At 36.0% G+C, this 14044-nt stretch overlaps 2 protein-coding genes across 2 annotated transcripts in view; both read left to right on the top strand.

Moving 5' to 3' along the window:
• ZFAND1 (zinc finger AN1-type containing 1) overlaps positions 1 to 9991 on the top strand; it is a 24824-nt gene extending 14833 nt beyond the window's left edge. Inside the window, exons 7-8 of the mRNA XM_058699939.1 lie at positions 8396 to 8551; positions 8645 to 9991. Of these exons, the coding sequence (XP_058555922.1) occupies positions 8396 to 8551; positions 8645 to 8815 (327 nt within the window). The 3' untranslated portion in view covers positions 8816 to 9991. The remainder of the gene's footprint in view (positions 1 to 8395; positions 8552 to 8644) is intronic.
• SLC10A5 (solute carrier family 10 member 5) lies at positions 9228 to 14044 on the top strand. The gene is given in 12 exon segments (XM_058698950.1): positions 9228 to 9272; positions 11272 to 11425; positions 11428 to 11508; positions 11511 to 11685; positions 11687 to 11846; positions 11848 to 11893; positions 11896 to 12014; positions 12017 to 12147; positions 12149 to 12201; positions 12204 to 12265; positions 12267 to 12330; positions 12333 to 14044. Coding segments are annotated over 12 exon segments (1308 nt in total). The 3' UTR covers positions 12551 to 14044.

Genomic DNA, 14044 nt, shown 5'->3' with positions numbered 1-14044 from the left:
AATTTTCAGTAGAAGCCTTTATCAGGTGAGCAGTACTTCTTTCTGTTCCTAGTTTGCTAGGACTTTATATCATGAATATGTATAAATTCTTACTGTAAGTTTTTTTTTCTACCTCTAGTAGGATGATCAGGTATCTTTTCTTTCCTTATGAAAGTTTTCAATTACATTAATCTATTTTTCTGTAAAATCACCACATCTTCCAAAACAAACTACTTGACTCTGGTATATAATTCTTTTAAAATGCACTGCTAAATTGATTAGCTAATATATTATTGTTTGTGCTATTGGTAGCAAGACTATGCACATAAAATTTGTTGAGTAGCTTTCTCTGTTCTATTCTTTGAAATCTTTGTAGAGAATGGGGATTATTTGTTCCTGAAGGGTTGGTAAAGGGTGTTACAACGTTCGAATCTGTTGCCATTTTTGAGGGGAGAATTTTGAATATGGTTTCAATGTGTTAAATAGTTCTTGGTTTATTTGGATAGTCACTTCTTCTGAAATTTTGGTAAATATTAATTGGTCTTAAAACTTACTACTTGATATAGATTTTCCAGTTTATTGTTCAAGTTTTTCTCTTACGTTCCAAGATCTCTATTGTGTCTTTAGTAGTCATTCCATTTCATTGTTAATATGTTTCATTTGTACTTTATTTTCTCCTTGAACAGTCTTGTTAGAGGTGTGTGTGTGTGTGTGTGTGTTTAATTTATATTTTAGTTGTAAGAAGCATATCTTGGTTTGATTGACCTTTCTACTGGTTTTCTGCTTTCAATGTCACTAAATTCTGATTTTTATATTTCCTTTTATGTTGGATTTTCTGATCTTTTTCCATCTTCTCACCTTGACAGTGAATTTATTTTCAACCTACTTGTTTGAGTGTGGGTTTTTTATTTGGTAACTTGATACAGTTTTAAACACAGAGAAGTTACAAAAGTAGTACAATAATTTTTTTCTATATCCTTTATCCAAATGTACCAGTTACTTACATTTTGCTCATTTTGCTTTGTCATTTGCAGTCTTTCTCCTGCCACCCCTCCCGTTTGTATGTATTTATATGCATGTCTGTGTGTACGTGTGTGTGTACTGATTTTTGGTCTGCTTGATCTATTGGTTTCTGAGACTGAGGGTGTTAAAATCTCCTGCTACAACTGATTTTGTCAGATTTCTTTCTTGTAATTCTAATGTTTTTTCTAAATAATATTATCAGGTACATGAAATTTTTTCATCGTTGTATCTTTATGAATTTTACCTTAAATCCTATTGTGAATTATAATACTGTTTCACTAGCTTTCTTTTAGTGAATGCTTAACTGTTACGTCCTTTTAAAATCCCTTTTATATTCAACTTTTCTGTGTTTTGTTTTAGGGTGTCTTTTGTAAGCAGCATATAGCTGGACTTTCTTTTTTTAATCCAGGTTGATAATATCTCTTTTATAGGTGAGTTGAATCCATTTGTATTTATCGTGATCACTGATACATTTGAACATACTTCTTCCATCTTAAGCTTTCTGCTTATCATCCTTTTCCTTGATTTATTTCTCTCTCCTCACATCCTTCATGTTGATTGCATTTTCTATATTCCCTTTTATTCTGCTGGTTTAGAAACCATTGATTACAGTCTTCTTTTGTTAGTGATTGTTCTTAATATTTTCCTTTTTTTTTTTTTTTTTTAAAACTTCATTTGTTGGTTTTAAAATTGCAAATGTAGTACATGCCTTTACAAGTGTAACTTTTAACAGATCTGTAAGGGGAAAAACCAAACACACCCTCCTGTGTCCATGTCCCTCCCACTAAAGCAGTTGTTTTCAACTGAAGGTGATTTTGATCACAACTGGGCATGGGGATGCTATGAAATCTAGCGGGCATAGGCCAGAGATTAACTATACATAGGACAGTGCCCACAATAAAAGTTTTCTGACATTCCCAAATGTCAATAGTGACAAGGTTGAGAAGGGCTGCCTTAAAGTATCCAATAATATTGCTCAAATTGTTTTGCAATTATTTTATTCCTTAGGCATAATAGTAAAAACTTGTATAGCACTTACTTTGTTCTAGGCCCTCTTCTAACACATTTAATCCTCACAACATGCTTATGAGATAGGAACTGTTATCTCTGCCTAACGGGTAAAAAAACTCAGGCACAAAATGGTTAAGCAAAGCCAGTAGGTGGTGAATTACAAATTGAAACCAAGTAGGCTGGCCTCAGAAAACAGATTCGTGATGCACTTAATAGTTCATCATGGAGCATGACACATGTCTGTAGGTATAACTTTTCCACTTGCATTGATGTGTATCTTTATACACATATATATTTATACATATACATGGATGCATACATATATATGTGTGTATACCTGTGTATAATTTACATAAATGGATGTTTACTTGTATATGTATGCAAGCGCATAAAGAATTTTTTTGGTCATTATTTTATAAAAATGGCATCATCTCATTTAGTCAATACTTTTTTTTTTGAGCCCCTACTATATATCAGGCCCTGGGTATACAAGAGTAAATAGAAGTCCTTGCCAACATGGAATTTATATTCCAATGCGGTGAGTTAACTGTTAAATACATACTGCCATGTCAAATAGTGATTATAGCTGTAAGTGAAAATAAAGCAGGTTTTAGGTAGATTATTACCTGTATGTATCCTTATTAATGCCCAGCAGAAATTTTCTCAAGGGAGCTGGTATAGCTCTAACTCATTCTTTAAAAACTAGATAAATATTCCATAGTGTGGATGTACAGGTCTGTAGATTCTTACTTTGCCATTTTCCTATTGATGAACATTCACTTTGTTTCCAGTTTTGTCTACTGTGCTAAGTAGTCTTGGTCTGGTTTCTTCTTTTTGTGAGATAAATTCCCAGGATTGTTTTTGTTGGGTCAAAGGATACGTGTATTTTAAATCTTGATAGATGTTGCTAAGCTGCTTTATAAAGAAGTTGCAACAATTTACATTTCTACTGGCAATAGTTATAATAGCCTTTATTGACTGATTACACTATGCCAGCCATTGATTTTTGGCTTTAAATTTTTTTACCTCCCTTAATACAACCTCCTGGTATATTATATATCCTTATTTCACACATGAATGACTTGAAGTTATTTAAGATCACTCGGGTGATAAACCTGCCATCTTACCCAGTTTAATATACTGCCTCTTGTGGCCAGATATGAGGTACGCTTCCCCTCCTCCCATGGTTTCTAGTAGCTGTTACATGTTTTAATGTGTTCCAGTCTAATGGCTATAAAAAGATACCTTCTAATTGCTTTAATTCGCATGTTCAGTTTGAGCATCTTTTATTATGTTTGTTAGCCATGTGTAGTTGTTCTTTCAATCACCCTTTGATCATTTTTCTTTTTGGTTGTCTGTTAACCCATACTCCTGTCTTTTTCCAAATAAGATCGATTATAGATATGTTTTCAAAATGTATCAAATATATTGATTTCACTTATGTATCTTGTTGACATGTGTTTTAATTTTTTCTAAGGTGTGCCTTTTTCTGCTTCCCCGCACCCCCCACTTTGGTTTCTTTAGGATTTTTATTTTTTGGCATTTTGCATTTGTCTTTAATCCATCTGGAATTTGTAGCATGTAATAGGAGCTGAGGACCCAATCTTATTTTCTTCCAGTTTTTTAGCTAGTTTTGCCATCACCAATTATTAAATCATTTTTCCTTTTGAAGATGATAGTTGGTATTCTAATTCATGACAAGTTTAAGATTTATTTTTACTGGATCTGTTTTTGGATTTCCTATTCTATTCCACTCATATTTTTTTTTTTACTCCCAGGTCAGTACCAACTTGATTTGATGCAATAACTCTACAGAATGTTCTAATATATGATAATGTAAGTTCACCTATATTTTTTTCTTAGCAGTTTTTTTCTTCATATTTATTCATGCTTATACTATTTAAACTAAAACTTTCTCTGAGATGGGGGGATGGGCAAATCGGGTGAAGGGGAGTGGGACATACAGGCTTTTAGTTACGGAATGAAGAAGTCATGGGAATAAGAGACATAGCATTAGGAATATAGTCAATGACATTGTAATAGCATTGTATAGGGACAGATGGTAGCTATACTTGTGAGCATAGCATAATTGTATAAACTTGTTAAATCACTGCTTTACACCAAAACTAATATAACCTTGTGTATTAATTATACTTAAAAAACAAACCTAGGATTTTTATGGTTATCCTAATGGGACAAGGTTTTAAGTGACAGACTCCAGCAAGTAACGTTAAAGATCATAGGCTCTTTAAAGGGGAAATGGAGAAACTGAGAGAAATCATTATAAACAGCATGAGAACACAGTATGGTCTTTAGAAATGTGGCTTTCCGTGTCCCCCAGTTCCTACAAGGATGTAAGGTGTGAATAATGGTGCTGACAGGAGGTAAAGATTTGGCCATTTATGAGAAGCCCCCTTGGCTATTCTCAAGAGGATTTTTACCCTCTTGATACCTTCCTCTTTATTGTGGAGATTCTGGCCTCTCCCTGCTCACTAGGTATAACTAACTGATGGAAAACCTCAATACATTATCTAGGGATTTCTGTAAAGTTAAAGTAAAATTCATTCTCCCAACAAGTTCTGACTATTAGCAAGTCCTGACTGAGTATCATTCCTGAAGGATTCACTTTGGGTTTGTGCTATAGAACATTGTCTTCCTGTCTAATAACCTTGTATGCCTTTTCATTTATTTAAATCGTGTTTTAGTGACTTCTGTAACATATTATGTTTTTCATTTAAGTCTTATTCCTTTTCATCCCTAATTATCTCCTGGGTTTTGTTTTGTTGTGAACATAATGTTTCCCCCAACCTCTATATCTAGGTACTTCTAATATAGAGAAAAAAGATGTCCAGTCACATTACCAAATGCTTTTCTTTGCCTTCAATTTCCAGGTAAACAATCACACCCCATTAACATAAGGGTAGTTTTAATTTTTTTAATAATTATACTAGCTGGTTCCCTTTTTTGTACTGTATTATTTAGACTCTTCATTGTAATGTTTTATAATATGATAATAGACATGTGCTAACAATTTTAATTTTTAACATATATAACTAAATACCAATTTGTCTCTCAGAATTTAAAGTTACTTGGTATTGTATCCTCTTGAATGAGACAGGAGTTTGACATGCTTTCTCAAGTTGAATATGTCCTATCCCATCATCCTTGTTCACACATGATTATTTTTAAGTCAGTACTATAGCTATTTAAATTTGCCAACATATTTTTTTGAATTTCTCCTTTCCTTAGGACTCATTTTTATTTTGGCTAAACTACTGGTAGTTCATTCATTAAGAGTCTTCATTGGTGAACTCTTTGAGTCTTTTTTTTTTGTCTGAAAGTGCCCTTATTTTGCCCTCACTTGAGCTGGATTGTCCATTAGACTCTCTCAACTCTCTTAATATACTATTCATTGTTCCCTGTTGTCTATTATTGGGGAAACATCTGTCAATCTTATTGCTTTATGAGTAATCAGTCTTTCTCTAGTAGCTTTTAAGAGTTTGGTATTTTCCAATTTCAGTGCAATGTTTCTACATCTGGATTTATTTTAATTACCCAGCTTGGGCCTGGAGGTACATCTTTAATTTCACTTATTTCTTCACTTTTGGAAAATTACAGTCATTTTCTCTGAATATTGCTTCCTTCTGAAATCTCGTTAGACCTATTTTTGGGATGTATAATTTCTATCTTTGTATCTATTTGTGCGGCATTCTAGAGGACTTCCTCAAATCCATCTTCAGATCAATTAAGCCTTTTTATTGAAGATTATCAAAATTTCTCCTGTTTGAGTTTATTTCAGAAACTGTACTTAAAAATTTTTATATTTCTCATTGGATCTTCATAGCTTGTCTTATTTCATTTGTTTTTGTTTCATACCTTCTTGTTCCATTTGTATGGATATTTCATAATTTAAAAAACTTTTAGGGGTGCCTGGGTGGCTGTTGGTTAAGCGTCCAACTCTTGATTTTTGGCTCAGGTCCTGATCTCATAGTTGTGAGATCAAGCCCCACTTTGGGCTCTGTGCTGCTAGCCTGTTTGGGTTTCTTTCTCTCCCTCTTCCTCTGCCCCTCTCCCCACCAAATAAATAAACTTTTTAAAAATAAAAAAAAATAACTTTTTATAATGTCTTTTTGAATTCAGTTAGTTCATCTGCCCATAGTAAGGTTAACTTTTGAATTTCCATTTGTAGATTCTGCATGTTCATCTTGAGTAGGAGGTTCTTAACTGTATCTCAGTGTCGTCACTCGCCTCTTCCTTTGGAGCAATTTTGCATTTTCTTCCAGTGGCCTTACTCAGGACTTCCATTCCAATCCAAGTTTCAGATTGGCAGTTTGGGCTTTGGCCCTCCAGAGATTTTCAGATTATTGTGGATCCATTTACTGACTTGGAAGATGCTGGCTTTGTTTGCTGTCAAGAGGTTTTATCTGTGCTTCTCTGCCTTTCCTAAATATTACTTTCTGTAAGCAGTAGTCAGCCTTCAGCAGTACCTTCTTCAACTTTCTTTCCTGGAACACAAGTCCCACACTAGCCTCTCCTTCCAAGCAGTGAGCCGGAGCCAGGTACTTTACCTCCATGCAGCACTGTTGCTTCCCATTAACCCACAAGCTGAACTCTTGGCTACTATTTTGTCTTCTGGAACCTTGAGAGTCTGTGGCTCAGCCTACCTATCACTTGTTTGCATTTGTTCTGTTTTTGATCCTCAAGCATATTTTGCTTGCGCCTTCCTGCCCACCTTCCTTCCTTTCAGTGAGGCTATAACTTTTACATTCTTTCCTTTTGTATTTACGCTCTTATTACCTTGCTTTGGAGCAGGAACTATTAGGTTATAGAATTGTTCCAAGGCTTGAATTTCTGATAATTTTTTTTCTTTTAATACTTGTTACCTGTTATGACACATTTCACTGGTTTTCAACAAATCTAAATTCCTTTGTGTTTAGATGGAAATCGTGTTGAATCTATTATTTCTTACCATAATTGTGATATTTCCCCTATAATTAAGAGATAATCCAATTATAACAAAATATTTATTGTAGCAGGAATTGGTCTGTAAAGCCACCCTTTGTTAAAGCAATTGTTAGGAATCGGGGAAGATCAGGGGCCAAACACCTTGCTCCTCTTTATTTTTCCTCCTGCATTTGTTAACTTAGCAAGAAAATACAATGTAAGGAAGCATATAGGGCATAAAATACTAGAGGAACCGTCTCCAAATCTCTGAATCATTCTGTTTTGTTATGGTACTTATTTTATTGACTGATTGATTGGACCTTTTGTTCTCGAGAGCCCTGCTGCAACTAAATACGTAGTAAGGTCTTTCAGGTGAAATGTTACTATGTATCAGGAAACTTTAAATTGCAAGTGACAGAAATTTGATAACAATAACTTAATGAAAACAATTTTTTTTTTTTATCCTATAATGGGGAGTGATGCATTGATCTGATCTCAAGGGATGACTGGATTCCAGGACTCATCATCTTGAAAGAGTCCATCTGTTTCCTTGACTCTTCTCTCTGTGTTGGAGTCCTTTCCCATTTGAGGAAACTTTTCCACATTAGTTCAGGAACAGCTAAGAGGGTTTGGGGGGAATGGATAGGTAACTTCAGGTTTAATTCAATAAGACTTCAAAAAAAAAAAAAAAACCAAACAACCAGATTGCTCTTCCCTCCTTCTAGCTTTTGAACATAAAAAAATCCCAGGAGGGGTGCCTGGGTGGCTCAGTCAGTTAAGCATCTGACTTCAGCTCAGGTCATGATCTCATGGTTTGTGAGTTTGAGCCCCACATCGGGCTCTATGCTGACAGCTCATAGCCTGGAGCCTGCCCCTTCCCTACTCATGCTCTGTCCCTGTCTCTCAAAAATAAACATTAAGGGGCGCCTGGGTGGCGCAGTCGGTTAAGCATCCGACTTCAGCCAGGTCACGATCTCGCGGTCTGTGAGTTCGAGCCCCGCGTCAGGCTCTGGGCTGATGGCTCGGAGCCTGGAGCCTGTTTCCGATTCTGTGTCTCCCTCTCTCTCTGCCCCTCCCCCATTCATGCTCTGTCTCTCTCTGTCCCAAAAATAAATTAAAAACGTTGAAAAAAAAAATTTAAAAAAAAAAAAAAAAAAAAAAACATTAAAATTTTTTTTTAAAATCTCAGGAAAAGGCTTTGCTTGGCCTGTTTTACATTACATGCTTCTGTTTGCACAGACCACCCTAGCTAGGGTCTTCAGTCCTCTGCCCATGCATTTAGGTGGATTCATGGGTACTATGATTGGTATTCCCACTAAAAGTTGTATCATTAGAGGGTAGTCCTCTAACCAGGAGAAGACAGGAAGAGAGGTCATGAGACAAAAAGAGATGCCTGTGTCATATACATTATCTATATTTTAACTTTTTATTTTTACAGAAAGAAAGAGTTTACCTTCAGGTTTTCTTACCTAAGGGGAGCAAAGAGAAAAGCAAACCAATGTTCTTTTGCCACCGATGGAGCATCGGAAAAGCCATAGACTTTGCGGCTTCTTTAACCAGTCTCAAAAATGACAATAATAAATTAACAGCTAAGGTAACAACTGGTCATAATTTTTTCGTAAAAGTTGTAGGATACTCTTTTACCAGCATGTCTGTTTATTACAGTATGATTTATTTCCCTTAACAGAAATTAAGGTTATGTCACGTTACTTCAGGAGAAGTCTTACCCTTGGATCATACTTTGGAAACCTGGATCGCTAAGGAGGATTGCCCTTTGTATAATGGTGGAAATATTATCTTGGAATATCTTAATGATGAAGAACAGTTTTTAAAAAATGTTGATTCTTATTTGGATTAGTCATGTAAGGATTCAAGCCAGAAATGATGAGGAAAATTCTCTGTTAAGTCCATTTCTTTTACTACACATATCACATATATTTATTCCTAAAAGTTCCCTTTTAATTTATTTCCATTATGTCATTTCCATTATCAATTTTCAGCTAAATTGAATTTGAGTTTTTGTGTTTTAAGCTATGAACTGACATTCAATTATTAGCAAATTTTTGTAGTTAGCTTTTATTAGGTTATGGTCAGTAACAACAAAAAAGGTATATTTCATTTATTTTAATGTCAGCTGTTGATTGGTTGTGACTCTGCTGCATATCACCGTTACTCTAGGATCTAAGCTGAAGGAAGGAATGACTGCATTTTGGATATTGCTCCTTTACGACAGAGGAAGAAAGAGCTGACTTTTAGAAGATACACGTAACATGGCTAAGCCTAGCATCATGAGGCCAGGAAGTATAGCCTTAACTGTATGTCAGTATGTGTAAATTGATGTGTGTACATGAATCATAGGAACTTAGAAGAGTGAATGAGATGGTCTCCAAGTTTTTGGATGAGGAATCTCAGGCTTAGGAAGAGGAAATGGTTTTCTTGGTGTCCCCTAACTGCTTTGGGGCATATCTCTCTGATAAAGATCCTCTTCCAGTAGGATTCACCTTCATTTATGTAAATGTATTACAAATGAGAGGAAAGGTGAGGTAGCACAACTTCATTACAGTGTCTTTATATCAATGCAAAATACATGCCAAAAATAACTATTTTTAAAATGATGCGTCTGATTGGGGCGCCTACGTGGCTCAGTCAGTTAAGCTTCTGACTTTGGCTCAGGTCACCATGTCACCATTGATGAATTTGAGCCCCACATTGAGCTCTGTGCTGACAGCCCAGAGCCTGAAGCCTGCTTCAGATTCTGTGTCTCCCTCTCTCTCTGTCCCTCTCCTGCTCGTGCTCGCTTGCGCTCGCTCTCACTCTCAAAAATAAACTTAAAAAAATATATTTAAAACGATGTGTCTGACTGATATATTCCATCAGTACTCAACAAAGTACTACCATATGGAAGGAATAGAAATAATTTCTATTTGTTTTTGTCCCTTGTTGGGGAAGGCTTTGTCCCTTTTCTATTTCAATTATCATGGACACATATAGTGGTTTTAGGTATAATTAAATAAAGGAATAAACTCAGAATATTCATTTTGTCTCTTCATCTTACTTTCATGCAAGGAACGGAGGTAACTTCTGACTTCGGTCAACTACTGACACATTTGTTTGGTAGGCACTCAAATAACGACTTTACAAACAAGAATTTGATTATAATTGCGGTGGTGAATATGATGAGATATATACATTCTTATAACTATAATACAAAACTCTGTAGCAGGTGCCAAATGAGTAAGCAGACAGTAAATATAGCTATGTTCCAGTGGCCCTTTTATCAGAAACTACAGGACCAGAAGTAGAAATAATCCTTAAATATATTCCCAAATACCAGAAAGTTTTAACACAGACTAAATACCTTAGCATCTGTTATAATTACTTACACATAGTAGGTGATCAATACATGCCTTATAAGTTGAACTAAAGCTAAATATACCAGGAAAAATAGCAATGAGTGCTGAGAAAAGGGGAAGTAAGGCTGGCAGAGATTGAGGGGGAAAATGAAGAAGAGGTCCTGTCCTTGATTAGAGAAGAGACAAAGCAGCCTGGAGGGACTTGTGTCAATAGTGATACTGGTGGTAAGTTAGGTCAGGTCCCAGATAGTGGAGCAGACCAGTCTGGAAGAGACACAGGTACCAGCATCCTCAGACTCTAGGGACCAGGGGTTCCAGCATGAGTAGTCCCCTAAAGAGAACAAGACTGTGGGGAAGAGAGAAAGTCTCTCTGGCTTCTCATTTCTAAACTACCCTGAAATCAGACAGCCCTCTCAAGCTTTCTTTTTAGGGTTTTTAGTTGAGTAAGTCTGGAGGAAAGAGATTAGATTTCGGCTTGATAAATCCAATCTGTTAAAGCTGTGGCTTTTACATTTTCATAACTACAAGTTCAACAGGTTGTGTTACTCGCTAGATACCTTTGTTTTTTGTTTTTGTTTTTACCTTTGTTTAAATTTTTTTTTAAGTGTTTATTCATTTTTGAGAAACAGCATGAGCAGGGGAGGAGCAGAGAGAGGGAGACAATCTGAAGCAGGCTCCAGGTTCTGAGCTGTCAGCAAGGAGCCCAATGTGGGGCTTAAACCCACAAACCGTGAGATCATGACCTGAGCTGAAGTCATACACTTAACCCACTGAGCCACCCAGGCGCCCCTCACTAGATACCTTTGTATTTTGAAAAGCTTGATAGTCATGCTCCTACTGGACTTTGGTCCAGCAAAACAATTGTTACCTAAGTTCTATCACTTGAAAAGAATGTTCTGTAGCTTTTTTTAAAACCGGTTTTGCTGCATATGTGATTTATTTAAACTTTCAGAATGATTAGCAAACTTGTTATTTCCCTGCCTTCGTCCTGCTTTTGTGGTTTATGACTCTGGGAGAGGCAAGGAAGTCATTTCTCAGTGTTCTGAATAGAGCAAAGACTGAAAAACTATTTTTCACAAAGAATGAAGAAATGGTCATCAGAAGATCTAGTTAGGAGCTAAGTGGCCAGACTCCAGCCGTCTCTTTTTGCAATTAGATGATCTTAAACTGCTGCAAGTGGTGACTGTGACAAAAACCTTATGACAGGTGAAGATGGAGACACAAATTTGACCATTCAACTATGGGATTCTGAAGGTAGGCAAGAAAGACTCATTCAAGAGGTAATGTTAAAGTCAAAGTGCCTAAACAAAGCAAAGATGGTCTTCAAGGCATTAATGCGTATTGATTGAAATACCCTAGTGCTTATGCTACCAACGTGCTTTTGGTTGCAATATTGAATTACAGATGTTTCGAACAGTACGAAACACTCCTTTGCCAGTAATTCTTGGCAAACTGGGGCAATTACACAATTTTTTTCTTAGGCCATTTTATGGATTTCTTTGGACACAGAATTTGGTGTTATAAGAGGCACGACATAGGCTTTGGATTTGTAATGACCTACACATGCCCAGGAGGAGTGGGGTCTGTTTCTTTGTTTTGCTTCTAGATGGAGATCTCATTTTTGCTATTTTGATAACTTCAACATTATTGCCCCTGATAATGATACTTGCCAATTCTTATATATATAGTAGGCTGTTAGGGTTACATCACGTACATTTCATGTTGCTGTTTCTAAAATTGTATCCATACTCCTTTTCATCATTCCAACATCAGTTGGAATAGTCCTCAAGTGTAGCATACCTGAAAAAGCAAACTTCCTGGAGGGAATAATTAGACCTGAGTTTTATTTTAATGTTTGTAGGGATTTATTTGACTTTCAGAATGTTTCTAGAAATAACCTAGAGGAGCTTTCATGGGATGTCTTAGTTCCTGCTTTGGGTTTGTTATTTGGGTACAACTTTTGTTAAAATTTTTGTGCTGCCTGTTCTTGTTTGTAAAATTGTTGCTATTGAAAGTGGGATACCAGTTTCTTAGCTCTGCCATTATTCAATTCTTTTTCACAGTCCAAGGCCGACTTAGCTTCTGTGGCTCCTTTTATAGTGGTCATGTATTCTGGATGTGAAATGTTACTGATCTTTCTGCTTTACAAGGCTAAGAAAAGATGTATTCTTATCATAGAAGATAAAAGGAAAAAGAAATCCCCTGGGCAAACTTCATTACTGAATTCCCACTCTGAATGAGGTACTGTGGGAGATTCAAAGAATATCAAAAAATGATGCCTGTTTTCAGTTCACTACAGACGATTAATGTACAGAAATTCAGAGGAAGGTGCCCATTTTTCAAACATGTTGGTTTGGAAATGTTTTAGAGAACTGGATTTGAATAGGACACTTTATTGTCTCTTAAACGGGAAGGGCAGTAAGAAAATATTCCTTCTGTAGTGATTGTGATCTATCCCAAGTATTTAGGGAAGGGATCTCCATAGAATAGGCAGACAGTAAATGCTCACACAGTGAATGAATATGTAAATTCCTATCTGGGTCTCTCATTGGCTCATCAGAATCAGTATGTCTTAAATGTAGCACCTCTGCTGTCATAACTGTGCTTATCTGGTCTTGCACATCTCCCACTCAAGACATTACCATTTACCCTGAAACACAGGGTCATCTCTTCCTCTTCTCCTTTCTTCCTTCATTCTTTCCTTTTTAGTCAAATTATTTCCTACAAAAAGTTTCCTATAATATCTTTTCACCAATCTCTTCATTCCCAGTAATATCACTTTTGTTCTCCCTATGTTGTTGCTTCCCTAAACCTTTAACTCACTTTTGGTCCTTCTGTCCACTTTCCAATCACTATCAGGTTAATTTTAAAATCTAACTTTGATCATGTATCTTCCCTGCTGCAAGCTTCTTTGCCTTTTGAATAAAGTTTGTATTTCTTAGTGAGGTGTTTATTATACTCCCTGACTTCACTCTCTTTCCAGTTTTATCTCCACTCCCACTTCGTATACACAACCTTGCTCCATTCAAACTGGATGACTTAGTATCTCATGAATATGCCTGTGTTCATGCTATTCCTACAACCTACAAGGAGGCCTACCTCCTCTTTACCTCGATTTTGACTATTCCTACAGACCCGGCTCCAATGTCACCCTCTCCATGAAGCTTCTGCTAATCCCACTTAGCAACCTGTAAGTGAGATTTTCTCTAAATTTTCCTCACAATTGTTTATATTTCATATTTAGCCAACTTGGCTTGTTTTACAGCTGTTTATATTCCTGTCATATTCTGTTTTGCTATAAATTCTTGAACATGAGAATTACAAACATAATATATAAACAACATGATAGTGTAAGCAGTATTCATTTTGATACTCCCCATGTCTAGCACATTTCCTGTATGCTTATTCAAATAAAGGGCTGAAGTACAGACTAGGCCCCAAATGAATAGTGTGCTTGTTTTATAACACTTCTCAATTTTCAGTGGCAGTTTTTAGTATCTAGTTCATTTGTACTCCTCCCCAAAGATCATGCAGGCATCAATATTGAGAAATATTTCTGTAATCCTGTTCCTCACATTTCCTAGCCCTGGAGTAGGCAAGTTAATCTTTCTATAGTCCAGTATCCTCTTCTAAAAAAATGGAGGTGGTAATGTGATCTCTGTCAAATTTTGTGGGAATTGTCAACTAAGAAAAAGAGGCAAAACTAATGAAAAAATAAAGGTCTTTTCTTTGGA

This window comes from Neofelis nebulosa, chromosome 14, assembly GCF_028018385.1.
Source record: "Neofelis nebulosa isolate mNeoNeb1 chromosome 14, mNeoNeb1.pri, whole genome shotgun sequence".
Lineage (NCBI taxonomy): Eukaryota > Metazoa > Chordata > Mammalia > Carnivora > Felidae > Neofelis > Neofelis nebulosa.
The sequence above is the reverse complement of the archived record's forward strand: the minus strand, read 5'-3'. Positions and strand labels throughout refer to the sequence as shown.